General features: G+C 39.5%; 2 protein-coding genes across 5 annotated transcripts in view; one reads left to right on the plus strand and one right to left on the minus strand.

Annotated features, from left to right (window-relative positions):
• NPY1R (neuropeptide Y receptor Y1) overlaps positions 1–21,354 on the minus strand; it is a 28,317-nt gene extending 6,963 nt beyond the window's left edge. Inside the window, exons 1-2 of one of the 3 annotated variants that reach the window (XM_053583914.1) lie at positions 1,674–1,763; positions 1,458–1,558 (exon numbers count right to left, since the gene is read on the minus strand). The gene's annotated coding sequence lies outside the window, so the exon portion shown is untranslated. Of the gene's footprint in view, positions 1–1,457; positions 1,774–20,761 lie in introns of those variants that run through there. The other 2 variants (XM_053583924.1, XM_053583906.1) reach the window with 2 other exon arrangements.
• Positions 1,088–27,707, plus strand: NPY5R (neuropeptide Y receptor Y5). Of its 2 annotated transcripts, XM_053583895.1 has the most exons (3): positions 1,088–1,163; positions 18,540–18,641; positions 26,048–27,707. In XM_053583895.1, the coding sequence occupies exon 3, from the start codon at positions 26,057–26,059 to the stop codon at positions 27,395–27,397; it is 1,341 nt and encodes a 446-aa protein (XP_053439870.1). In that variant the 5' UTR covers positions 1,088–1,163; positions 18,540–18,641; positions 26,048–26,056; the 3' UTR covers positions 27,398–27,707. The 2 variants fall into 2 exon arrangements, with proteins under 2 accessions (XP_053439870.1, XP_053439859.1); XM_053583884.1 differs by lacking the exons at positions 1,088–1,163; positions 18,540–18,641 and adding an exon at positions 20,054–20,515.

Below are 27,707 nucleotides of genomic sequence, written 5' to 3' on the forward strand. Positions count from 1 at the left end.
GTTATATAATCCCCTGTTCCTTCCCACGGGGAAGGGCATGTTCAACAGACAGCTGCTTTAGACAATAAGGAAAGACTAATAAAGCAGTAACTGCTGCGAAGCACTCGGTCCTCAGTCCTGGGTGGTGAGCCAGCCAGCTTTCCGCTTCTCTCTCGCTTCATCAGGGAACCAGCTCAGGGTCTCGGGATTGAGGCTACTGTTTTTCTGTTCCAGTCCTGACACAGACAAGCAGACTTCGCACTTCCCCTGTGTGTGCCACCCAAGTTATCTTTCTCATAGCATCCAGTTGGGCGAGACAGATCAGTGAATGCTTATCTATACGCCCGCATGAGAGTGTGTGTGTGTGTGTGAGAGAGAGAGAGAGACAAAATCAAAACACACTCCCTTTTTTTTTCTTCCCCTAGGTTTCACCCGTGCTGGAGGACAAATAACGAAATGGGATGTGTTCAGTCAAAATTCCTGCTGGCATGCTTACCCACATACCTTTTTCATATTGTGTAAGTAGGAGAATTGCCCGAAATGTCCCCCATTCCCGCCTCCCACTACACACACACACACCCCTCTCATCAGGGAACAACTCTACCCGTGGTAAAAGAATATGACAAAACACATCCAAACGCACCCCAAACAAAGCCCAAACCCAAAGTCAATTCTCCCTCCGTGGTCCAGCATCCGTCCTTAAATCATTCTCATCTCTCCAGTCTACTTGGGTACTAAAGGGACCTTCCTAAGCCACCTCCACCTCCTGTTCCTCCCCAATCTCCAAACCCAGCCATGCTCCATCACCACCGTTCCTTTGAAGGGAGCTAAAGAGTTCCTTCCATGATTAACTCCGAACGAGAAAGGCAGGGTGTCTACCGGGGCGCCGCGACAGACCGGAGGGCCCAGCACAGGGACGCGGGGTCGCTGCACCCACACGCCCGCAAGCCCGAAGGCGGGAGGTGCACGGCCGTCCGCGACCCCCTGGAACCCCACGTGCCCGGGACCGGGCGACCGCGGCCCCTCGTCAGGCCCGACCTTCTCCGGCAGCCGGTACTCGATAAAAACTCCCGCGCGGCCGCCCCCGGCAGCGGCTCCAGCCAGTTCCAGAAAGACGAGCGCGGTGGGGGTGAGACGCACCAGGGCGCCTTCCCACACCCTGGTCCTTCTGCCGAAAATCAGAGGTGAGGAAAACTTGGGTCCCCATCCAGAAATGCCCCAGAAACACGGTGTGGGGAGGCGGGAACCCCCGGACTACGGCCGGCCCCGCACCCGAGGCAGGCTCCGGAGCTGTCCCGCAATCTGGAGCCCCGGCGACCTGCCCGCCTTGGGGACCGAAGCGAAGCGCCGAGTGCGCCTCCTCAGTTCCCAAGGCTGGTTTCGGGCGCTCGCACCCTCGTCCTCTCCCTTTTCATCCGCCACCCCGTCAATGAGAAATTTCTCCGAAGTCTCTCAAAAGACATAAACTTGAAACTTACCTTCTTTGGAATTCGTCGTTTTGCTCCAGTGTATACAGAGGGAAGGGCGCGGACAGGGGCAGCAGGATCCGAGGGCGCTCCTCGGGCTCAAATTCTAAAGCCTGAGGCAGCCGGGAAGAGACGCCCCCTTAAAGCCGGATCCTCCCCAGCCCGGGTCACGTGACAGCACCCCGCCAGGAGCGCCCGGGGCTCCCCCCGCCCCCGACAGCTCCGCACCTGTGGCAGCGGTGCCGGGAAAGGCCGCAGGGCGTGGAGGCGACTCCTGAATCGCACGTGGGTAGACGCGGAAAGTCAGCCCTGCTCGCCCAGCTGCCCCGGACTCTGGGAGGGCCAATTTCCCACGGCTTTTAAAAAGTCGGCGCCGCCGGGCTTTTCTTTGTTTGCAGGTCGGTGCCATCTGGTGGCCGAAGTTATTATATGCTACCCAAAAGCTCGCGTGCGTCAGCGGGACTGAGGAACTACGGGGGTGGTCATTGACGGGAATTGGAAACATGGAGTTCACAGCAGTCATGGCACTAATACGATTTTTGCTTCCTTTTGTGCAGCTCACATATTTCTCAAGCCAGTGCTGAGAAATTGTTTCCCTCAGTTTATAAGTGAACCGAGGTGAACCTTGGAGGAGAGGAGAAAAAAAAAATGCCTGGAGTCAGATTTGTTCCCAGCGCCTGAGCGCTTTTAAAGTTTTATTTTTTTTTTTTATTAAATCATAGCTGTGTACATTAATGCAATTATGGGTACAATGTGCTGGGTTTATATACAATTTGAAATACTTTCATCAAACTGGTTAACATAGCCTTCACCGCATTTTCTTAGTTATTGTGTTAAGATATTTATATTCTGAAACCAGCACATTGTACCCCTTGACTGCACTGTACACAGCTATGATTTAACAATAAAAATAAATAAATTAAAAAAAAGTATTTATATTCTACCCTTAGTAGATTTAACGTGTACCCTTGTAAACTGCACCGTGGGTGTGGTCCCACCAATTACCCTCCCTCCACCCATCCTACCCCCTCCGCTCCCTGTCCTCTTTCCCCTTCATCTTGGGCGATAGCTGGGTTATAGCATTCATATGGAAGTGTGGGTGCTTATAAATTAGTTTCATAGTAGGGCTGAGTACATTGGATACTTTTTCTTCCATTCTGGAGATACTTTGCTAAGAAGAATATGCGCCAGCTCTATCCGTGTGTATGTGTTTTAGGGAAGCATGATGGAGGCACATTTCTCTGGTAATCGAAAAGAGTCGATGCAATCTCCTTGGTGCTTAAGCTACTGAATATTATGAGGAAAAGAATAGAAAGTACACAGAATGCACTGAGGGTGGCAGACCCATCATGCTACCAGATGATTCAGCCATAGTTACTGGCATAGTGTTTTACACGATTCTGTTCTAGTTTGAGAAGTCAAAATTGTGTACTCACACAAATGACTTACTGGTGTAGGAAATGAGAATTTCTTCCAAATTAAAGTGTTAGTTAAAAAATAAAAAGACTTCCTAAAAAATATGTAGGGTACTGCCTAGGATATACACAAAGGCTTCATTAGAAAACAGTTCTCATCACTTCCTGTCTTTACTACTATAAACCAGACAATAAACAGCAGCCTTGGTTCTGCTACTAGAGAGGCTGAGGGCTGCTTGAGCCCAGGAGTTCCAGACCAAGCCAGGATAGCACAGTGAGATCTCATCTCAAAAAACAAACAAACAAAAAACCCCAAGATACATGGTAATTGCCTGAACCTTACACTGTTAAAAAAAAAAAAGTTTTCTTTTTCTGATTATTAGGCTGAATAAAACATATTTAAAGCTCAAGACAAGATCATTTATTTATATGGATACTGATCTATCCAATCTCTCTGTATTTTTCCAGAAAAATTTCTAAAATGTGTACTAGACATATCTTTACATAGTTCGAAAATGATTATAATCAAGAATTAAAATGATATGTAATAAATGTGCTGAGTGCATAACAATAGATATTAATATACATGTAAAAAGTCCACTAATGGTGAAAAGGAATAAAATGACAGAACCTAATGAATATATATGTGTATGTATATATACATATTTTTTTAACCAACGTTGAAAGTTGAAAATGAGGCACAATTAAAGAATTTCAATTATTTTAAAGAGCAGTAATTCACACTCATTTAGATTTCCACTCATCCTCTGTCTATTCACTTCCTAAGTCACATTCTGTTCTTAGAAGTTTTCCCTTATGGTTTTGATCGTTGAATTGACTATTTTTAGACTACTGCAGGAATTACAGCAGAAATAATTTAATTCTTTACTAAGAATAAGTTTTATGTAAATCATTTGTTATTTCAGCAAATGTTTTTGGACTTGATAATATAATTAAGACTCAGATACTTTCCTTTCAGTATTTTCTAAATGCTAATAAAAGCACATCTGCAAGGAGGCCTGAACTATTATGGCCATTATATTTTATCATTTTATTAACTCAATTTTATAAAGCTGCATTATTGAATTATTATTATCAAATACCAATCCTCATAGGATCATTGGTCTCAAAGACTATTTTCTATGTCAAATTTTGTGACACAAAGTTTAGAAATGCTCTGTAGCAAAATTATATAATTTTCTAAGAATATCATTTTCTTAGGACTCTTTTCACTGAGTAAACTAGAGAAATTAGGCATAGTACAATTACCAAAACAATATAAGATCCTATTATAAGCCCACCAACCCAGGAAAGGATTAACAAGCTGTGGTATATGTATACCATGGAATACTATTCAGCTATTAAAAAAGATGGAGACTTTACATCTTTTGTATTAACCTGGATGGAGTTGGACAACATTCTTTTTAGTAAAGCATCACAAGAATGGAGAACCAAGAATCCAATGTACTCAATTCTAATACGATGATAGTAGATGACCTAATACAAGGTAGGGGGTAGGGAAGTGGGAATGGAGGGAGGGAGGAGGGGGATGGGGGTCCTGGTGTATGGTACATCTCTTGGACACAGGACGCAATTGTATGAGGGACTTTATCTAACAAATGCAATCAGTGTAACCTAATTCTTCATACCATCGACGAATCCAAAATAGTAAAAAAGATCCTATTATAATGTAATCTTATGAAAGATTAGTAATAAGTAAAGCAGTCTGAATTTCTCAGATACATGTTAAAGAGTTTTCTCATTTTCCAGATCATTTTTTTCCTATTCTTAAGCAAACAGTCAGTTGAATACTTTCTTATTTGGTATTCAAACTACATAAAACCTCACCTTTGAGGAAGAGAGAAATTTTTTGAATTCTCTATATTTCTTTCTGAAGTTTCATAACAGACTGACCTATAAACCATGGAGAATTAAATTAATGGCCTATTCTCAGGTTCTCTTTTGCAATACTCTTTCTCTTAAATGGAGTCATTTATGCTGAGGGATAGGCTCTAACCATCAAATCTCTATGGATCTTAGTTTTATAGTCTAAAAAATGGAACATAGGTATAGTCTAGCCCAGCCTTTAAATTCCCTGATTCAATAATTGTCCAGATAAAAGTGTGTCACTATGCTCGCTGCTGAAGTTTAAACACTGCAATTACTGTATTGGTGTCCTGATGAGTTTCTGCTGCAAGGGTTAAAGTTTTTAAATGTGATGAGACCCAAATACAGGTAAATTGTCATAAATTATCATTCAGAAGAATCTTGATAGGCATTAATACTACCTCTGAAAACCAAAATGTACATGATGTTCATAAGGAGGAAATTCCATTGGGGCAAGAACTTAGAATAATCAATTTACCTTGATGAATCAGTTCATATTTTTCTGTAAATTGATTCTGTCAAGTTTTTCCTTCTTTCTGTGACTTCTACTGTATTCTTTTTGATCTATGATGCCCAAGAATGTAAAGCGCAACATTATTTTATGGGCTACCAAGAAAGAAAAAAATGTTTTCAGTAAAACAAAGGCATACTAGCAATTATAAATGAATCTTAGAGTATTAAAGTATTTTTTTAAAATTCCTCACCTTAGAATCAATTAAATATAGTAGGTAAAGAGTTTTGACTAAATTTGTCAGTACAATCAGATAATTGATACAATCATTTTATTCATTTGTCCTTCTGAGAGACTTACCTAACACAAAGAAGTGACAATTAATTTAGTTAAAATGTTAGTTCACAAGTACACAGACAAACAATTCAATTATCTCCCTACGTACAAGATGCCAAATAATATTTGTTGATTTGCTCTTGATTTGAAATGGAAATACCCTTCAATAAAGTTCTTATTTGGTTACATAGGCTACATATTTCAGGGCATTAAAAACAAAACCCTGGGCTGGGCACGGTGGCTCATGCCTGGGAGGCTGAGGCAGGTGGATTGCCTGAGCCCAGTGGTTCGAGATCTGCCTGAGCAAGAGCAAGGCCCCATCTCTAAAAATAGCTGGGCGCTGTGGTAGGTGCCTGTAGTCCTGGCTATGTGGGATCCTGAGGCAAGAGAATCTCTTAACTCAAGAATTAGAGGTTGCTAATGCTGAGCTAAGATGCTACAGCATTCTACCAAGGGTGACCAAGTGAGATTCTATCTCAAAATAAAAAAAAAAAAAAAACCTGTCAGAATAAGATTATAGATAATTGGGATCTTAAAATTATTTAGTAAATATGCAAACATTTTTCTGCAGGACTCATATCATCAGCTATCACTAGACCTTCAACAAAAGTGTAATGTTATATTATAAAAATGTACTAATATGTGTTTATTACACAGTATCATGAATAGAGCTGCTTTGCCATGGTCAATATTACTGCTTTTAACAACCAGTATTACTATTCTCTTCACGTGCCTTTTCAAAGAGACAAGGTTGGAAGACGAGAGTGAGGGCAAATTGGAGTGCCACCACTGGACCTTTCCTCATCTGCGACAAACATCTCTAACTGTTCACCTTGTCCTGACCTCTACTCCTTTCAGTCTCAGGCTTGATATTAGACACTTTCACAACACAGCTTTTCAGGTAGTCAGTATCAATAGATCAGATATGGCTTAGGATACAAAGCTAAGTAAAATGGAATGATTTTTTTCCAAAGATAGGAGAAAGGCTCGGTGCTCCTAGCTCAGCCGTTAGGGCATGGGCCATTGGGGCTGGAGGGTTCAACCCAGCCCAGGCCTGCTAAACAGCAATGACAACAACAACAACAACAACAACAACAAAAATAGCCGGGCATTGTGATGGGTGCCTGTAGTCCCAGCTACTCGGGAGCCTGAGGGAAGAGAATCACTTAAGCCCAAGAGTTTTGAGGTTGCTGTGAGCTGTGAAGCCACAACACTCTACCAAGGGTGACTTGGTGAGACTATCTCAAAAAAGACAGGAGAAAGATTCCTTCTGTACACAGGCAGGGGTAGTATGAATTGTGCCCAGGCATTGCTTTGCTATGCTAAGTATACTGTCTTCATTCCTTTGTTTAAGGTCTAGCTATTGCTTTTCTTTCCTTAGATACAAATAAATCTAGAAGAAAAACAAATATCCGAGGATGGGCTATGGTACAAAATGACTTCTCTGAGTTCGTGAATTTGCTTAGCTACCACTCTCCACAAGCATAGTATGTAGGTAAAAACTCAACTGTGCAGATTATTGCAACTACAAAATCAAAACCTTAATTTAACCTCAAATAGTGTAAGAAATTCAATAGGATGTGGGTAACTCCCAATTTCTCTGCTCTTAGAAGCTCTTTTGAAATGTCACTGCTTTCTCTCAGCTCATACCCTCAGTCTCAGTGAACTCATTTTTGAGATGAGAAAAAACCATTAAGTTTTTACTCCCCAGATTTCATGGCCCTCATTTTGGCAGTGGATCCTCCAACCGAGCTGTTTTAACCAAGCACTTTAAGTCAATCTAAGTCCCTGAGTTTTCCCAGCCAAGGCCCTTAACACGAGGGACAGAGACGAGCCATCCCGCTGTGCCCCTCTGAGGTGCTGACCTGCTCAATCCGTGAGTATAAAATCCATGAGTTGTATTCTGCAAAGTGTGGGGCAGGTTTGTCGCACAACAATAAAATAACCAGCGCTTTTCTTACCTTAGCTAAAATAAAAACCAAAACAAAATTGCTCATCTCTTCCTCACAGTAACTTCCAGACCTGAGCAACATCTTCTCCAGCTGTCTCTCTTTCCTGGCTAGTGTCTCCTAATGATGAATAAGGTACAATTACCATCCTCTCATTTGTCCCTCAACTATAGTCCACCCCAAACTGCTTCTTCCCAGGACACCAATGACCAAAGCTACTGCAGGCATATGGAACGTGACGATATTCATCCTTCTCGTCGCACTGCACTCTCTTGATCATCTCCTTTTCCTGGAATTTTTTTTTTTTTTTTCCTTTGACTTTACTAACTCCACACCTCAGACTTTTCTTCACTGGATGTTCCTCAGCCATCTTCACCAAAATCTATTATCTTCATCCACTTCTTAAGTGTTTTTCTCTCTAGGATCCTATTTATAAATGGGCTGAAGATGGCCCCTGTGTATTAGCCTGAAATGGTTCTCCGACTGTATACTTCTTCACAGCTATTAGCCCAAAGCCTGTCAGCACAACTAAAATTCTCACACATTGAATTGCTTTGAATATAGTCAAAATAAACACATGTATTTTCGACTGCTTACAGCCTACCATTTTTACATGCCCTGTGATACCACCCAACATCTGCTAATCAGAGATAAAATGAATCTGGTAGCCATAGAAGTTAGCAAACCACTGCTGCCATTCTAAGTCTTCCGACCCAAGGGCCCCCCACCTTGTGTTGAATGATATCACCTGGACAGTACCCTATTTTCCCTTTCTTACCCCTTCTCACTGCTGTCTCTGGAAGTTCTCTTGTTAGAAAAGACTACTCCCGTCATACAATCCATGTGAGTGGCACCCACATAAACCTTGTGCATTTTGTGTCTTGTTTCTTCCTTGATCAATCCCCAAATTGTTAAACGTGATAGGAATCCCAATCTCAATAGTCTCCTTTTTCCTTCTTAATCATACCATCTGCCATCAATCCATCCTTGTATGCACATAACCCCCAATCTCTATTCCAACTGCAGATCCCTCTCAGGTCTTCTTGGCAGGAGTGCTTCTCTGCTCATGGCCTTGACCTCAGCAGCAGCATTGTCCTTCTCCCTCAAGCTGGCGCCTATGAATTGTCCCAAGTATTTCCCTCTCTCATACTAGCAAATCCAGTTGGTCCCAGATTCCCATTGATGTTATCTCCTATATATTTCCCCACATGTGTTCTTTCTCCTCCATCTAGCTCTACTTATTTCTCTATTTAATGGTCTCTGTCACCAGCTGCTTTCACAACCATCCAATCCTATCATCCTCACAGCTAAAACTGTCTAATTGCCTAAGTGAAATGCCAACAATGTCCTTTTTAATCAACATTTTCGGGGTAATCTACCTTACACACTGCAGTTATAACGAGCTAGTTGAACTTCCATGATTATCACACACTCACCTTCTCACTCCTGTCCCACTTCTCACTCCCATATTTTCTGCATCTGCCTTTTAACTCTTCTGAGCCCTTCAAATTTCAGCTCTACTGTCTTCTCTCATATCTCTTTATTTCCTCAGCTCCACTTGCAGACTGAGCTTGCATCTATATTTCTACCCCTACTGCTACACTAGGTTTATTGCTAACATGGAACTTACCACATTGTATTGTCATCAATTATTAATTTGTCCAGATCTATAACTACACTGTGATGTCTTGAAGGCAGTGACTATTTTTTTTTCATTTCTTTTAACTTGGATAATTAAAATAATAAAATAAATAAAAAATAAAAAAATAAAATAAAATAATAAAAGAATAAATAATAAAAGAAAAATAATAAAAATAAAAAATAAAATAAATAAAATAATAAAAGTTAATTTCATAACTTTTAACTTGGCATAGAAGATACTGAAAAAATCTGTTGAAAGAATGAAGAAATAAAAATGAGGTAAGACTACAACAATTTTGAATATCATGCCCATTTGTTCATCTCAAATCAACAAATTATGCCCATTTGTTCATCTCAAACATTTAAAAAAGTCCTCAGTATTTGCAGCTATTATGGATTATTGATATTTTTATGCATGTACCTTTTACTCCTAGTTTGCTTACTAATATACTCAACTTGAAGATTCTTGTTATATTTTTGGTTTCCTTATGTATTGGCTCTGCTTTCCTTATTATGTGTAAACTTGAATAATGGACACTATTGCCTTTGAAAAATGCTTATACTATTCACTAGAGAAGATATGTCATATTTTTTCTATTTGATGAACGACATTATTTTTTTTTTTTTTGTAGAGACAGAGTCTCACTTTATGGCCCTCGGTAGAGTGCTGTGGCCTCACACAGCTCACAGCAACCTCTAACTCCTGGGCTTAAGCAATTCTCTTGCCTCAGCCTCCCGAGTAGCTGGGACTACAGGCACCCGCCACAACGCCCGGCTATTTTTTGGTTGCAGTTTGGCCGGGGTGGGGTTTGAACCCGCCACCCTCGGTATATGGGGCCGGCGCCTTACCCACTGAGCCATAGGCGCCGCCCGTGAACGACATATTTTTAAAAGATGAATTAATCGTGAGCATGATAAGACTAAGAATATGGTAACAAGTATTTTTGAAGAGCACATTATTCAACCATGATAACTTTTTATTCTAGGCTTATACTCTGGGCAGTTCTCTAAATATTCCTCTTTTTAATTTTCTTTTTTTTTTTTTTTGACACAGAGTCTCACTATGTTGCCCTCGGTAGAGTGCTGTGGAATCACAGCTCACAGCAACCTCAAATCTTGGGCTTAAGCAATTCTTTTGCATCAGCCTCCCAAGTAACTGGGATGACAGGTGCCCGCCACAATGCCTGGCTATTTTTGTTGCAGTTGTCATTGTTGTTCAGCTGGCCCAGCAGGGCTTGAACCCGCCAGACTGGGTATATGTGGCCAGGACCGTAACCACTGTGCTATAGGCACCAAGTCTGTAACAAAAATACCAAAAATAAGTAAACTGTTTCCGTTTCATTTCCACTTAATGCAGTAAAGCTATTAACTTACTTTACTTATAACTAGATTTAAAAATAGTAGGCACAGGTAGAACCTTTGACTGCCTTAATGGGACAGGAGGCATTGATCCTTCCAAAGCTACTTCCTGCTGAGCGTGGACGTTGATACAGGGGAAGGCCATTAGAGGGCTTACTGAGACATTGTTCCAAGCCACTTCACAGATGATTAAGATCTGGAAAGAGGAGGCGGAGCAAGATGGCAGCCGAGTAACAGCTTCCTTGCATCTGGGCACCGTGAGTCTGGGGAGATAGGATTCCAGGCATCTCTGGCTGGTGGGAACTGCCTATCATCACGCCTATGAGGATACAGGGAGTCAGCGAGAGACTTCTGGACCCCAAGAGGAGGACTAAAACAGTGGAAAACCGGCAAGTGGTCGCGTGTGTTCAATCCGTCTAAACCCGCCCACAACTTCCACAGGCACAAGAACTTAAAGAACAAGAGGAAGTGAAAGGAAAATTAGGGCAAGGAAACAGATAAAAGAAATCACTCATGAGGAAGAATCAGCAGAAAACTCCAGGCAACATGAGGAACCAGTCCAGAACAACCCCGCCAAGGGACCATGAGGTAGCTACTGCAGAGGATTCCACCTATACAGAAATGTTAGGAATGACAGAAATGGAATTTAGAATACACACGTTGAAAACAATGAAAGAAATGATGGAAACAATGAAGGAAACTGCTAATAAAGTGGAAAATAACCAAAAGGAAATCCAAAAACAGAATCAAATCAGAGATGAACGATATGAAGAATATAAAAAGGATATAGCAGAGCTGAAGGAAATGAAACAGTCAATCAGGGAACTTAAAGATGCAATGGAAAGTATCAGCAACAGGTTAGACCATGCAGAAGAAAGAATTTCAGAGGTAGAAGACAAAGTTTTTGAGATAACTCAGATAGTAAAAGAGGCAGAAAAGAAGAGAGAGAAAGCAGAACGTTCAATGTCAGAATTATGGGACTTTATGAAGCGTTCCAACATACGAGTTATAGGAATCCCAGAAGGGGAAGAAGAATGCCCCAGAGGAATGGAAGCCATACTAGAGAATATTATAAATGAAAATTTCCCAAACATCACCAAAGATTCTGACACACTGCTTTCAGAGGGATATCGGACCCCAGGTCGCCTCAACTCTAACCGAGCTTCTCCAAGACACATTGTGATGAACCTGTCCAAAGTCAAGACAAAAGAAAAGATTCTGCAAGCTGCCAGGAGTAAATGCCAGTTGACCTACAGGGGCAAATCCATCAGAGTGACCGCAGACTTCTCTAATGAAACTTTCCAAGCAAGAAGACAATGGTCATCTACCTTTAATCTACTTAAACAGAACAATTTTCAGCCCAGAATTCCATACCCTGCTAAGCTAAGCTTCAAAATTGACGGAGAAATCAAATCATTTACGGATATACAAACATTGAGGAAATTCGCCACAACAAGACCAGCTCTACAGGAAATACTTCAACCTGTTCTGCACACTGACCACCACAATGGATCAGCAGCAAAGTAAGAACTCAGAAATCAAAGGACAGAACCTAACCTCCACACTGATGCAAAAGATAAAACTAAGCAATGGACTCTCACCAAATAAGATGAATAGAATACTACCACACTTATCAATTATCTCCATAAATGTTAATGGCTTGAATTCCCCACTGAAGAGACATAGATTGGCTGACTGGAATAAAAAACACAAGCCATCCATTTGCTGTCTGCAAGAAACACACCTGGCTTCAAAAGACAAATTAAAGCTCCGAGTCAAGGGTTGGAAGACAATTTTTCAGGCAAATGGAATTCAGAAGAAAAGAGGAGTTGCAATCTTATTTTCAGATACATGTGGATTTAAAGCAACTAAAGTCAAAAAAGACAAAGATGGTCACTTTATATTGGTCAAGGGAAAACTACAACAGGAAGACATTTCAATTCTAAATATTTATGCACCCAATTTAAATGCTCCCAGATTCTTGAAGCAGACCTTACTCAGTCTGAGCAATATGATATCTGATAATACCATCATAACAGGGGACTTTAACACACCTCTTACAGAGCTGGACAGATCCTCTAAACAGAAATTAAAGAAAGATATAAGAGATTTAAATGAGACCTTAGACCAACTATGCTTGATAGACGCATATAGAACACTCCACCCCAAAGACAAAGAATATACATTCTCTCATCACCCCATGGAACATTCTCCAAAATTGATCATATCCTGGGACACAAAACAAATATCAACAGAATCAAAAGAATTGAAATTTTACCTTGTATCTTCTCAGACCATAAGGCACTAAAGGTGGAACTCAACTCTAACAAAAATGCTCGACCCCACCCAAAGGCATGGAAATTAAACAATCTTCTGTTGAATAACAGATGGGTGCAGGAAGAAATAAAACAAGAAATCATTAACTTCCTTGAGCATAACAACAATGAAGACACAAGCTACCAAAACTTGTGGGATACTGCAAAAGCAGTTTTGAGAGGAAAATTCATCGCTTTAGATGCCTACATTCGAAAAACAGAAAGAGAGCACATCAACAATCTCACAAGAGATCTTATGGAATTGGAAAAAGAAGAACAATCTAAGCCTAAACTCAGTAGAAGAAAAGAAATATCCAAAATCAAATCAGAGATCCATGAAATTGAAAACAAAAGAATCATTCAGAAAATTAATGAAACAAGGAGTTGGTTTTTTGAAAAAATAAATAAAATAGATAAACCATTGGCCAGACTAACTAGAAATAGAAAAGTAAAGTCTCTAGTAACCTCAATCAGAAACGATAAAGGGGAAATAACAACTGATCCCACAGAGATACAAGAGATCATCTCTGAATACTACCAGAAACTCTATGCCCAGAAATTTGACAATGTGAAGGAAATGGATCAATATTTGGAATCACACCCTCTCCCTAGACTTAGCCAGGAAGAAATAGAGCTCCTGAACAGACCAATTTCAAGCACTGAGATCAAAGAAACAATAAAAAAGCTTCCAACTAAAAAATGCCCTGGTCCAGATGGCTTCACTCCAGAATTCTATCAAACCTTCAAGGAAGAGCTTATTCCTGTACTGCAGAAATTATTCCAAAAAACTGAGGAAGAAGGAATCTTCCCCAACACATTCTATGAAGCAAACATCACCCTGATACCAAAACCAGGAAAAGACCCAAACAAAAAGGAGAATTTCAGACCAATCTCACTCATGAATATAGACGGAAAAATTCTCAACAAAATCCTAGCCAATAGATTACAGCTTATCATCAAAAAAGTCATTCATCATGATCAAGTAGGCTTCATCCCAGGGATGCAAGGCTGGTTTAACATACGCAAGTCCATAAACGTTATCCACCATATTAACAGAGGCAAAAATAAAGATCACATGATCCTCTCAATAGACGCAGAAAAAGCATTTGATAAAATCCAGCATCCTTTTCTAATTAGAACACTGAAGAGTATAGGCATAGGTGGCACATTTCTAAAACTGATTGAAGCTATCTATGACAAACCCACAGCCAATATTTTACTGAATAGAGTAAAACTGAAAGCTTTTCCTCTTATAACTGGAACCAGACAAGGTTGTCCTCTGTCACCTTTACTATTCAATATAGTGCTGGAAGTTCTAGCCAATACAATTAGGCAAGACAAGGAAATAAAGGGAATCCAAATGGGAGCAGAGGAGGTCAAACTCTCCCTCTTTGCTGACGACATGATCTTATACTTAGAGAACCCCAAAGACTCAACCACAAGACTCCTAGAAGTCATCAAAAAATACAGTAATGTTTCAGGATATAAAATCAATGTCCACAAGTCAGTAGCCTTTCTATACACCAATAACTGTCAAGATGAGAAGCTAATTAAGGACACAACTCCCTTCACCATAGTTTGAAAGAAAATGAAATACCTAGGAATATACCTAACGAAGGAGGTGAAGGACCTCTATAAAGAAAACTATGAACTCCTCAGAAAGGAAATAGCAGAGGATATTAACAAATGGAAGAACATACCATGTTCATGGATTGGAAGAATCAACATTGTTAAAATGTCTAGACTTCCCAAAGCAATCTACCTATTCAATGCCATTCCTATCAAAGTACCTATATCGTACTTTCAAGATTTGGAAAAAATGATTCTGCGTTTTGTATGGAACCGGAAAAAACCCCGTATAGCTAAGGCAGTTCTTAGTAACAAAAATAAAGCTGGGGGCATCAGCATACCAGATTTTAGTCTGTACTACAAAGCCATAGTGGTCAAGACAGCATGGTACTGGCACAAAAACAGAGACATAGACACTTGGAATCAAATTGAACACCAAGAAATGAAACTAACATCTTACAACCACCTAATCTTCGATAAACCAAACAAGAACATACCTTGGGGGAAAGACTCCCTATTCAATAAATGGTGTTGGGAGAACTGGATGTCTACATGTAAAAGACTGAAACTGGACCCACACCTTTCCCCACTCACAAAAATTGATTCAAGATGGATAAAGGACTTAAATTTAAGGCATGAAACAATAAAAATCCTCAAAGAAAGCATAGGAAAAACACTGGAAGATATTGGCCTGGGGGAAGACTTCATGAAGAAGACTGCCATGGCAATTGCAACAACAACAAAAATAAACAAATGGGACTTCATTAAACTGAAAAGCTTCTGTACAGCTAAGGAGACAATAACCAAAGCAAAGAGACAACCCACACAATGGGAAAGGATATTTGCATATTTTCAATCAGACAAAAGCTTGATAACCAGGATCTATAGAGAACTCAAATTAATCCACATGAAAAAAGCCAACAATCCCATATATCAATGGGCAAGAGACATGAATAGAACTTTCTCTAAAGACGACAGACGAATGGCTAACAAACACATGAAAAAATGTTCATCATCTCTATATATTAGAGAAATGCAAATCAAAACAACCCTGAGATATCATCTAACCCCAGTGAGAATGGCCCACATCACAAAATCTCAAAACTGCAGATGCTGGCATGGATGTGGAGAGAAGGGAACACTTTTACACTGCTGGTGGGACTGCAAACTAGTACAACCTTTCTGGAAGGAAGTATGGCGAAACCTCAAAGCACTCAACTTAGACCTCCCATTCGATCCTGCAATCCCATTACTGGGCATCTACCCAGAAGGAAAAAAATCCTTTTATCGTAAGGACACTTGTACTAGACTGTTTGTTGCAGCTCAATTTACAATCGCCAAAATGTGGAAACAGCCTAAATGCCCACCAACCCAGGAATGGATTAACAAGCTGTGGTATATGTATACCATGGAATACTATTCAGCCATTTAAAAAAATGGAGACTTTACATCCTTCGTATTAACCTGGATGGAAGTGGAAGACATTATTCTTAGTAAAGCATCACAAGAATGTAGAAGCATGAATCCTATGTACTCAATCTTGATATGAGGACAATTAATGACAATTAAGGTTATGGGGGGAGGAGCAGAAAGAGGGATGGAGGGAGGGGGATGGGGCCTTAGTGTGTGTCACACTTTATGGGGGCAAGACATGATTGCAAGAGGGACTTTACCTAACAATTGCAATCAGTGTAACTGGCTTATTGTACCCTCAATGAATCCCCAACAATAAAAAAAAATAATAAATAAAAAAAAAAAAAATAGTAGGCACAAAAATTTAGATAGGAAATGGGGAATTATTTTTTAAAAATAATATGAGAGGATACTTATTGACAACACCATTTTAGAGGTGTTTTGATTTACCAAAGAAAAGGATTGTATAATGGCCCATACTTGTATAATGGATTTATATGACAAAATATTATGTGGCCAGAGGAATGCATATTCTGTTCTTTTATATGTATTTTGTGCTGCAAAATTAAAATATAATTAGATAAAGAATGAATTGCTGGTATATTTTTGACACCTAAATTTTTTTGTTTTGTTTTAGGTTTTAACATTTTTTTAAGGTTAATGTGAGGATTAATCAACCAAATCACAATATTTGAATATGTTAGGTAGAGTCGCTTTTATAGTTATGTCCTGCACCCAAAAGGTATGCCATACACCCTACATTGTGCCCATTAAGTGGGAGCACCCACTCCTTCCTTTTCCTCCTCCCTTCTCCTCCCTCCCTTGTACCCCTTCTCCCCAACTTGAATTGAAATGAGTTTTTCTCCTATGTGGGCATGAATTAGATCATCTACTGGCTTCATATTAGTGTTGAGTACATTGGATATTTGCTTTTCCATTTCTGTAATACTTTACCGAAAGAATGTGTTTCAACTCCATCCAGATGAATACAAAAGATATGAAGTCACCATCTTTTTTAATGGCTGATTAGTATTACATGGTATACATATACCACAGTTTATTAATCCATTCCTGAATTGATAGGCATTTAGTTTGCTTCTACATCTTGATGATTGTAAATTGAGCTGCGATAAACACTCTAGTACATATGTCTTTGTGATAAAATGATTTTTTTTCTTCTGGGTAGATGCCTTGTAGTGGGTGGATCAAATGAGAGGTCTAACTTGAGTTCTTTGAGGATTCTGCACAGATACCCACTTTTTGAAAAGAATCAGTCAGATATATGTAGTCAACACTAGCTGCAGAGAAGAGAGTACGCCAGTAAAAAATGGGAAATTGTATCAACAGCATTTCATTACTTCTTCTTTTTTTAATATGAAGGGAAACAATGTCTATGATGATCACATTCTTCCGAAGGTCATAAAAGATTATTTTTCTACACATAATTCTATAACGCATGTTCACTAATGGCACAAGTCATAGGTATTGAGAGCTCAAAGAGGGCTCCAGGTCTGTGAATCAAACATTTCATTTTAAAAAGAAAGTACAGACTAAAAGGTCAAGTGCCTTGTCTAAAGCCATACCATGAATTTGAGATAAAGCCTAGCTGCACACCAAGTGTTCTGATAGTGTCTATTATTAAAATACGTATGTGATGTGTGATCATATAACTGTATACATATGTATTGCATATATATGCGTATTTTTAACATAGAAATTTACTTGTAAAAAAGAATTATACATTCTCTCTGGTCTCTCAATGGTCTAATCATTAGGACATCACAAGAAGTGTTGTTTAAGGAGCACAGTGTTTATCAGAAGTCAATGAAGTGTTTATGGTGGTTTTCAAGGCTCCCCAAATTTTAATTGCCTAGGAAAATGATTCTATTCACACAATACTTTGAATTAACTTAAAAAATAGTTTTTGTTTCATAAAAAATTGCATGCATGTCACAATAAGTTAGTTCCTTGTTTTAAGTCCTAGGTATTGATTTATATAACAATGACTATCCCAGAAAAACCTATGCAGCAAGGAATATCATAAAAATATTTTTCATAACACACAAAAATGGCCATTTCCACCCCTTTAAGTAGTAAGCACTTAAATTTATCATTATAGGACAAGCAGATAAAGAATCATTACTTTTATGAATACAATAAAAATTCTCAGAGAAAAAAATCTGCATACAGTAAAAAATACTATTTTCTCTAGTTTACTTACTCCCACTGCTCTTGTAACAAATATATCAAAATGATGTATCAGTTGAAATTATTTTGAAGCACTTCAAGTAACTATCCTCTACTCATGTTGTTATGAAAATGCAGAAATAACTTTGACAAGACATCGGTCATGTTCCTCAGCAAAATGTTACGCCAGGCATTGTCGGAGGCATTGTTTTATTGCTCAGTTGTTTGTCTTAGCAGTCCCAAGAGATCTTTAACTTTCTCCTTTATGGATACCTTTCTTTCATAACTGATAGCTAACCATGAAAACTGGGAAATACAGAGTTTAATATTGTAACATACATAAAATCCAACTTAATTTCCCAAATGAGCATTTTACAAATAGTGATTAGGAAAAATATGTAAAACAAAGCTGGACATCGCTATTTCTGTTCCCAGAGGCGGTACTACCCTCATTTGAATGTTACTACCTGAAGGGAAGTATAAAATTACTATCATACATTATACAAACAGTGACAGTGATCCCAGTCCTTCCTGGGAAATTTATGTTTTAATTTTTTTTTTTTTTTTTGCAGTTTTTGGCTGGGGCAGGGTTTGAACTCACCACCTCCAGTATATGGGGCTGGCGCCCTACTTCTTGAGCCACAGGCACTGCCCTCTTCCTGGGAAATTTAAAGGTAAAATCTCTTTGTATCTTCCTCTTTTATGTAGCACATTGTTGAGATTTTCAAGTCAACACTTCCTTTAAAATGAAGAATTTTATATATGCATGTTTATATATGTGTAAATTCGTTCACCTATGTAACCTTAATCCTCTGTACTGTAAAGTTCTGATTCCCAATTTTGACACTTGCATGTTTGTAGGTCTAGGATGAAGGGAAAATGGGTGGGTTAATCAGAATCTTCATCTCACTTTCACCTTGAGCTTTTATATTCAATATTCTGATAACAGTTGCTTCGTAAAGGTTCATATCATCAAAAAGAAAAAAATGGAAAAAAATAAAATTCATTTTGCATTGTTAATATGAAAAAGCCTATAGCGTATCCTAGTTACAGATAATAACAATGGTATTCATTTGTTATAAAGACAATCCCTATATAAAGGGCACATGTTTTGACACTGTGAGGGATGGAAGGATATGTGGCAATAGGTATCGTATTAACTTTTGGGGGATGAGGTTAGGAAAGTCTACAAACCAAACTCTGTTTTCTTAAGGTCATCCCTACTTGACAATTCCATGAATCCCTCTCTTCCCTGCAGAGTCCTGAGGGCCTGCTGAGACTGCCCATTGTGCTGAGCTTTGGGGGAGAATATGCTAGTATTTCATAAATAAATCACGGAGGAATAAAATAGGAACTGTATTTGAAGTATTTAACATTTCTTGGACGACTCTCTAGCTGACACCCTACACAAATCCACTGAGTACTGACTGCCAGCTAAAATTCAGCAGAAAGGAGGCAGGAGAATTTTTTTCTGACCCCTGGGGTAGTAGCCAGTGACTGTCACCTCAGAGTTAGAGTCATTGCTCCCCTGGGATACAGCCCTTTTCAACTCACAGGGCGCCAATCCGAGGGCTGCACTCGTCAGAGTATGGTGACTGTCACATCTCAGGTCTCAGTTTTGGAGTGTACGATGAACACACCCTTCCCCGTGGCACAGCTACGTCCAAAAACATAGGGGTCTCTCCCCAATCTACCTCTTCTCTCTCTCACACACACACCCATAAAGTCCCTGCCAAGTGATAAGTAGCTAAAAATAAGGCAAATCTGCGCAGTACAGGTTTGGAGACGTTAGGATGGAAATCGTGTTGCAGAGGAACAGTAGGAGAGCTTTTTCATCTTTTTTTTTGGGGGGGATGTAATATTGCTTTTCCTCCTCCCCTGTGACAACTCTTTTTAGCCCCTCTTCTTCATTTCGTTATTGCGTGTAGTCTTGAAAATCGCTGGTTTCATTTCAACCTCGCTGCCCAGAGCCGAGCTTCAGCCACTGCTCCCCAGGGTGGGAAGCAAACGCCCCTCTCCTGCTCTGCACGGCGCCCCCTGACTGAACCTGAGGCTTCTTCCTTACTTCAAAAAGGTGCCAGAAGGAGCAGTGTGGGGGCAACACAGGGAGCGCTGAAGCTTTTTGTCAGGAAGCCTAAGCTCGCAGAGACAAGCCCACCCCACGCCTGTGTGGACTCAGAGTTCGCTGCTGTCACAGCGCTGGGCAGGACCCGCGAAAAAAATGCCCATCGAGTTAATCTGCTCAGCTGGACCAGAGGCCAGGGTGCGGAGAGTCACCCCGGGGCCCTGCGGCTTCTCCTGTCCCCACCCCCCACCCCCAGCGGCGCAGAGGCGGACGTGCCCCCGGCCGGGGCTCCCGGAGAGGCTGGCGCAGAGCAGGCGCCCTGGACCAGGGTCTCGGGGGTCCCCGGAGCAGTCACGTGCTCCCGCGACGTCTCTAAATCCCCCGCGGCTCCTCGCCCCCGCTCTCCGCCGCTGCCGCAGGTGCAGGAGCGACAGCGCGGCCGCGTCCCCCGAGCCGAGGGCCTGCAGCGCCGGACGCCCCGAGGTACGCGCGTGGCCCCTCCCCGCGTCCCTCCGCGCCAGGCAGGCCTGCACGCGGGCGGCGCACCCCTGTCCCCGGGCCCCGGCGCTGTCGGGGCTCCCAGAGGGCGGGATGGGGAACCCAAGGAGGCGCGGCTGGAAAATGGGGATTCGGGTGGCGGAACCGGCAGCTGTCAGCGGTGAAGGGACAGCGGGAAGGCACTGGGCTTTATTCTTTGGTGCGGCGCTGTCCCTCCAGTCCCCAACTCACCTGGGGTGGAGCAGGCGGGAGCTGAAAGCCAAGGATAGTGTCCGAACCGCACTGGAGCCCGGACGGGAGAGGGAAGAGAGGGGTGGACACGGCGCAGCCCGCCGGGCGTCCGAAGCTGGGGACCCACCGCAGCGGGGGGCCGGGTCGGGGTTCGGCCCTAGCTGGTCTCTGACTACCTCGGGACGCAGCCGACCCGAGACCGGGAGGCGATCGTCCACCTGCGTTCCTGCTCGCACGGTGTCCTCAAATGCCAATTGCGTGCAATAACACAGCCGGAAAACTCGAATTCCAGAAACCGACATTCTTACTCTCAAGTTCACAGACCCTTAATTTATCTTGTAAAGGAACTGAGGCATTGTGTTGGACCGAAGTCAGAAAGATTTTGCTACTCAGATCGTGGAAATAGCCTAAGGCTCTTTCAGCAAAATTTTGCAGCCGGAATGCAATTTTAGATTCCAGATTTCTCAGGGGAAGATAAACTCTAGGTTAGAATCTAGAAGGGAGGATGGTGCATGCTTGTGTGTTTGTCAGCTGAGCAGAACAAAGCTGTGTTTATTTTTCCAATTCAAATTTTGGCAGATTCTGGCTTTAAGAATAAATCGTGGGAATATTTGGGAACTTGGAATCTTGCCATTATTCCAGGATCATTGTAATTGATAATTTATCATTGTTAAAGAAAAGAATTATATGTATTTTATTCTTTTGTGTGATTGGCAATTGGTACTCTTTGTGAGAAAAATGGTGCACATTTTCATGAGGCAGGAAGTTATCCTAACCAGGAAACCTTGTTTAAGTATGTAACAGTCTTTTAGTATCCTTTGAGTTCCCTGTGGTTCCTCCTGTCACTAAGGTAAATTTACTTTCTTAAAATACAGTCTATTCAGAAGATTTATTTGTCTGTAAGTATCAAATATACGTCAATTTATAAGAACATTCCAATAACGCTTTACAAAGACATTACTTTTTTAGTGTTGCCACAGTTTAATCAAGAACTTGTCTTTCACTTTTTACTCAGGGAATTAGGGTTCATTGTCTCAGCCTGGAAATTTGATGAGTTATAACAAAGTAGAAGAACTAAATGTACTTATTAGATCCAAAAAAAGTTTCACACAGACCATACCAGATTTCTTGTCAAATAGTATTTCATTTTTCAAATATGCTTTCTTTGGCTATATTCCACAATTTCTATACTAATCTGAGATGAAGTTGACTTCACATGTCATTACTTTGATTATGTATAAAATACCTATGTTGCATAAAATGGTACATACTACAACATTCATAGTAACATTTGTTGAAAAGCAGAGAATTATTAAGCATTTCCATTTCAGGTTTGCTTATTGTGTTTTTCAGGAAAAAGGAAGTGAAGGGGTAATTTTAAAGAAAGATATTCTTCAAGCTTTTTTTTTTCATTTCAGAGTTGTTTCTCTACCTTAATTTTTCAACTTTAAAACAGAAGACTTAAACTTATTGCACAAGAGTCCTCCAATGTTTAAACTATTCCCCAGCTACAAGGAGGCATTCTCAAAGAAACTGCTTAATATGGCCATTGCCCTTCTTCATTTGCAGTATCCATTATTTAGTTGTGAGAAGAAACTGTTCATTGGAGCACAGATTAACAGAATGCTCACTTTGTGTGGAGTACCAAGTTAGGGGTGTGTGTGTGGGGCGGGGGAGGGAGAGCAGGGAAGAGTTGAATACAATCACAGCAGAATGAAATGAATAAATGAATGTTGAGTGAAAATGCTGTGAGAGGAAAAAAGATAATGTATCAATTAATCTATCAATCCTACATAATTATCCCTTATATTCAGCAGCAGTGCAAGTGTCCATGTTGTAGTGAAAGAGTATATCATTGGCAGCCAGGAGAATGCCATTCATTCATTCTCCATTTACCACCTTTTATATCTCAGTCTACCCTTAGTCACTGTATGATCTCAAATTAATCTCTCATAAACTATCCCTTGGATTGTACCTTATGTTAGTCATCTTTAAACCATGAAAATGGAGCAAGCACCTGGCATACTGTATGTTAGATAAATCTTTGCTGAATGAATAAGGGAAGGAACAACTAATCTTTCCTACCTATTTACTAATGAAAGGGGCCTGCCCTTTAAAATTATAGGTAAATTATTTACTTTCTTAACATACTCAAATATTTTAGGGAATGAAAGAAATGTCCTAAGTTTTTCTTCTGTGTCCTATGACTATTCAAGCATTTCCTTCATCTGCTTGCTAAGGAGACAGTGGTTTTCATAATTTAATAAATTAATATTTATGTGCAATATTTAAAATAGAAAAGATTTAGAAACAAACAGAACAATCTGATGATGTACTTGTTTTCATGTAAATAAAAACATGTAAATAAGTTTTGCAATTTTGGTTTCATGGTAGTGATAAATAGCTTTTATCAATGAAGATATCCAATTTAAAACTTTAAAGTACTACTATCATTATCCATGTAGGTGTCTTCATTTAATTTTAGGGCCACCTAAAGCTTCTCTAATTTCAGTGAGTACCTACCTATGTATATGTAAACATGCATTTACACACGTATACTCCTACAGTATATTGAATTTGCTCACATTCCCAGGGTGATTCATTTCTGTTATTTTGAGGCTGTAGAAATTAAGCTACTTTTCTATAACGATTATTGAAAGTATTTACTTAGCATCCCCTATGCATAAAACACTGTATTAAGCATCATTGATCGATACCATGAAAATAATTAAGGCTTTTCCTTTACCTCCCTTAGAATCTAATAGGGAGGGAGGTATGAACACATGCATTGGAGAAAATCCGAATTTTAGACTCAAAGCCTCATTTTGTTTTCACTACAAATTAGGTTGTATTTCTTCTTTCTTCAAAATATTTTGGACAGCAATTTTACTCTAAATAGGTATCATTCACAGTTACATACCCTCCAAAAGCACAGAGCACCATTAGAAAACCTTAGTAGTAGGAAAAAAGGCAACCAGTAACATCTGACCCACCAGAAAATTGGGATAAAGGATTGATTCATGAAAGTGAGTCAAAAGAACCAAGCAGGATTATAGTTACAAATAGCTTGTATATGTTATAGGTATAAATAGGATGATGAACAAGCTAGATCCAGCCAGGGGGTCATCAGAGCTCAGGAAATCAGGCAGAAACACCAGTCAGAGCTGCTTTGATTAGAAGCTCACCACCCTGCCCAGGGGAGCTCCTGGAAGGCTCCTAACCCGTAATATGATGACTAAGATGATTCAACAGGTTGTGTAAGTCACTCTTGGGCCATTGTTCTTTTTCACTTTTTCATTATTCGTTAGGGTCTAAGGTTGAATGAATATGATCCTAGGGCTTTGAATTAATAGATGTTTAACAGGATTTAATTAACTGCCAGAAAGTAATTCAATCAACATAAATGGCCATGGCTCATGTCTATGATCTTAGCAGCTAGGCCTCCCAGAGGCCAAGGAGGAAGGACCAACCTCAGTAAAAGTGAGACCCCTGTCTCTACTGAAAAATGGAAAAACTAGCCAGGTGTTGTGGGTGCCTATAGTCCCAGCTACTCAGGAGACTGAGACAAGAGGATTGCTCAAGCCCAAGAGTTTGAGGTTGCTGTGAGCTAGGCTGAGGCAACCTAGCCTGGACAACAGAGTGAGCCTCTGTCTCAAAAAAAAGGAAAGAAAGAAAGAAACTTGCTGTATATAAAACTGAAGTTAGATTTATTTATAATCAATGTATGTACAAATAGGATTTCCTATTTAGAAATTTATTGGACCAGGATCTGTAAGTCCCTCATATGTTGAGGATAACATTATTAATTTAAAAATACATATATTTTATAATTTTGACTACAATTCAATGATAGGTCTAGAAATAAGTAGATAAATATATATTCAGATATAGGAAAAATGCTTTTTATAGCTACATATATATCAAGATCTTTAGAACAATGTATATTGATCAGAATTAATAAATTATTGCTATATTAAGTTTTCTGTAGGAAATTTTTTGTTAAAAAAAGAAAGTGTTTAATTTTTCAAGGGGGAAGGGTTCTTTTGCCTTTCATTTCTATGTTATGGGCAATTTAGTGCTTTCTCACACAGTACCATCAGATCTCTAATATGTAGAGGTAAATAAGTAGTAATATTGTGGTATGACATTAATTTCATTTGAAATGAAAAAATTTATTATGAGGAATTATACAGGTTATCCATAAAGTTCTTGTGCAATTTAAAATAGTTGGCTATTTTATGGACATCCTGTATTAGTATCACTTCTACATTTAACTTGAAGATGCAATGTTTTCCTTAAGCAATATAAATTCATTAACTCTTTTTAACTGAAATATAAATTTATGATTTACTAATTATAAAATAAACAGGTACATGTTGTCTTTTAAAAACACCCACAGCAATGCTGGTCACTCAGTCCTAGTCCTAATCCATGATAATCTAGCATATCTCAAAAGAATTGATCACAGAATGATTTTTGTCATCCAGCATTGTGTCTATGTAATCAATGCTATAGCTTGATAAACATTTGTTGAGTGCCTCGTATATATATACCTAGGTCCTGGCATAGTGTTCCTACCCTTGAGGAGATTAAATTTTGAACACTATGAACTAGATAATATTTAGCTTACGAAATTTTTGTTCAAATTTTTATTTTGTCATAGATATTTATGACCTGCAGTGAAGTTACTATGTTGTGTGTAGTGATGAATTCCATTGCTAATAAATAAGGGGGAAAGGTAGGCATTATAATTGCAATGAAAACAGACTATGGACTGGTAGCATCAGACAACTCTGAACAAAGCATTATGGAAATCCTGAAGAAGAGCTCATACCCAGTCGAGGACAGGTGACTTTTAAGTTAGGCCTAGTTTCAGGTACGAAGGAAAGGAATTTTCAAGGTAAGATTATGTGACTACACTAAATACCAGGTATCTTGACTAAAAAATAATATTGATGACTTATTGTAAATTATGTCCCTTGATATTCTTATCTACATTTGATTTTTCCATTCTTTGCATTATTTACCCCAGAAATTAAAAAAATAAGATCTGCTGCTTTAACCCAAATTGATACAACATAGAAGTTACAGAATTAAACGTAACTGTAATTGTTATTAGCTGATCTATCCACTGCACTTGGAACCACCTCATAAACTTTCTTAGACAATTAAAAAGGTAATGGGAATAAATTATAAAATTTACTTTTCCTCCCATAGATTAACTTAAACTATTCATGTAATTTTTTTTTTCACATTGTTAACAAATGTCTTTTTTATTTCAAGCAGGACTACAATATGGATTTAGAGCTCGAGGAGTATTATAACAAGACGCTTGTTGCAGAGAATGATACCACTTCCACTCGGAATTCTGATTTCCCAGTCTGGGATGACTATAAAAGCAGTGTAGATGACCTACAGTATTTTCTGATTGGACTCTATACATTTGTAAGTCTTCTTGGTTTTATGGGGAATCTACTGATTTTAATGGCTCTCATGAAAAGGCGTAATCAGAAGACGACAGTAAATTTTCTCATAGGAAATCTGGCCTTTTCTGATATCTTGGTTGTGCTGTTCTGCTCCCCTTTCACGCTGACCTCCATCTTGCTGGATCAGTGGATGTTCGGGAAAGTCATGTGCCATGTTATGCCTTTCCTTCAATGTGTATCTGTTTTGGTTTCAACTTTAATTTTAATATCCATTGCCATTGTCAGGTATCATATGATAAAACATCCTATATCTAATAACTTGACAGCAAACCATGGCTACTTTCTCATAGCTACTGTCTGGACATTAGGTTTTGCAATTTGTTCTCCCCTTCCAGTGTTTCACAGTCTTGTGGAACTTCAGGAAACATTTGGCTCAGCGTTGCTGAGCAGCAGATACTTATGTGTTGAATCATGGCCGTCTGACTCATACAGAATTGCCTTTACTATCTCTTTATTGCTGGTTCAGTATATTCTGCCCTTAATTTGTCTAACTGTAAGTCATACAAGTGTCTGCAGGAGTGTAAGCTGTGGGTTGTCAAACAAAGAAAGTAGGCTGGAAGAAAATGAGATGATCAACTTAACTCTCCATCCATCCAAAAAAAGTGGGCCTCAGGTGAAACTCTCCAGTCGGCATAAATGGAGTTACTCATTCATCAGAAAGCACAGAAGACGGTACAGCAAGAAGACAGCATGTGTGCTCCCTGCTCCAGCCAGACCTTCTCACCAGAACCATGTGAGAACACTTCCAGGAAACCTCCGCGCTGGGAGAAGTCAGCTCTCTTCATCCAGTAAGTTCATACCAGGGGTCCCCACTTGCTTTGAGATGAAACCAGAAGAAAACTCAGATGCTCATGAAATGAGAATAAAACGTTCTGTCAAGAGAATAAAAAAGAGATCTCGAAGTGTTTTCTACAGACTGACTGTGCTGATATTAGTGTTTGCTGTGAGTTGGATGCCCCTACATCTTTTCCACGTAGTAACTGACTTTAATGATAACCTTATTTCCAATAGGCATTTCAAGTTGGTGTATTGCATTTGTCATTTGTTAGGCATGATGTCCTGTTGTCTTAATCCAATTCTGTATGGATTTCTTAATAATGGCATTAAAGCTGACTTAATGTCCCTTATACACTGTCTTCATATGTCATAGAACTGGTTACTAAGGAAAGAACAAATGTTGAAGTCATCTAAGACATCTTCATGATAACTATGTCTGTATAATAAATATAGAAATTTTGTTAATACATGGAATTAATTTATGTCAAAGAGTTCAGGATTTGAATGTCAGTTTATAATAGATGGAAGATAATTTTAATATTATTAATTTATTTAGTTGTACAAAGTCAGTGTCAATCCAATCTGTAATTTTATTTTGAAAAGTAGTATTATGCTGTATTTCATGTTGTCTTATAAAAAATGAATTGTATTTTTTGCTTGAAATAAAAATTATATTTAACCAA

This window comes from Nycticebus coucang, chromosome 1 (genome assembly GCF_027406575.1).
Source record: "Nycticebus coucang isolate mNycCou1 chromosome 1, mNycCou1.pri, whole genome shotgun sequence".
Classification (NCBI taxonomy): Eukaryota; Metazoa; Chordata; class Mammalia; order Primates; family Lorisidae; genus Nycticebus; species Nycticebus coucang.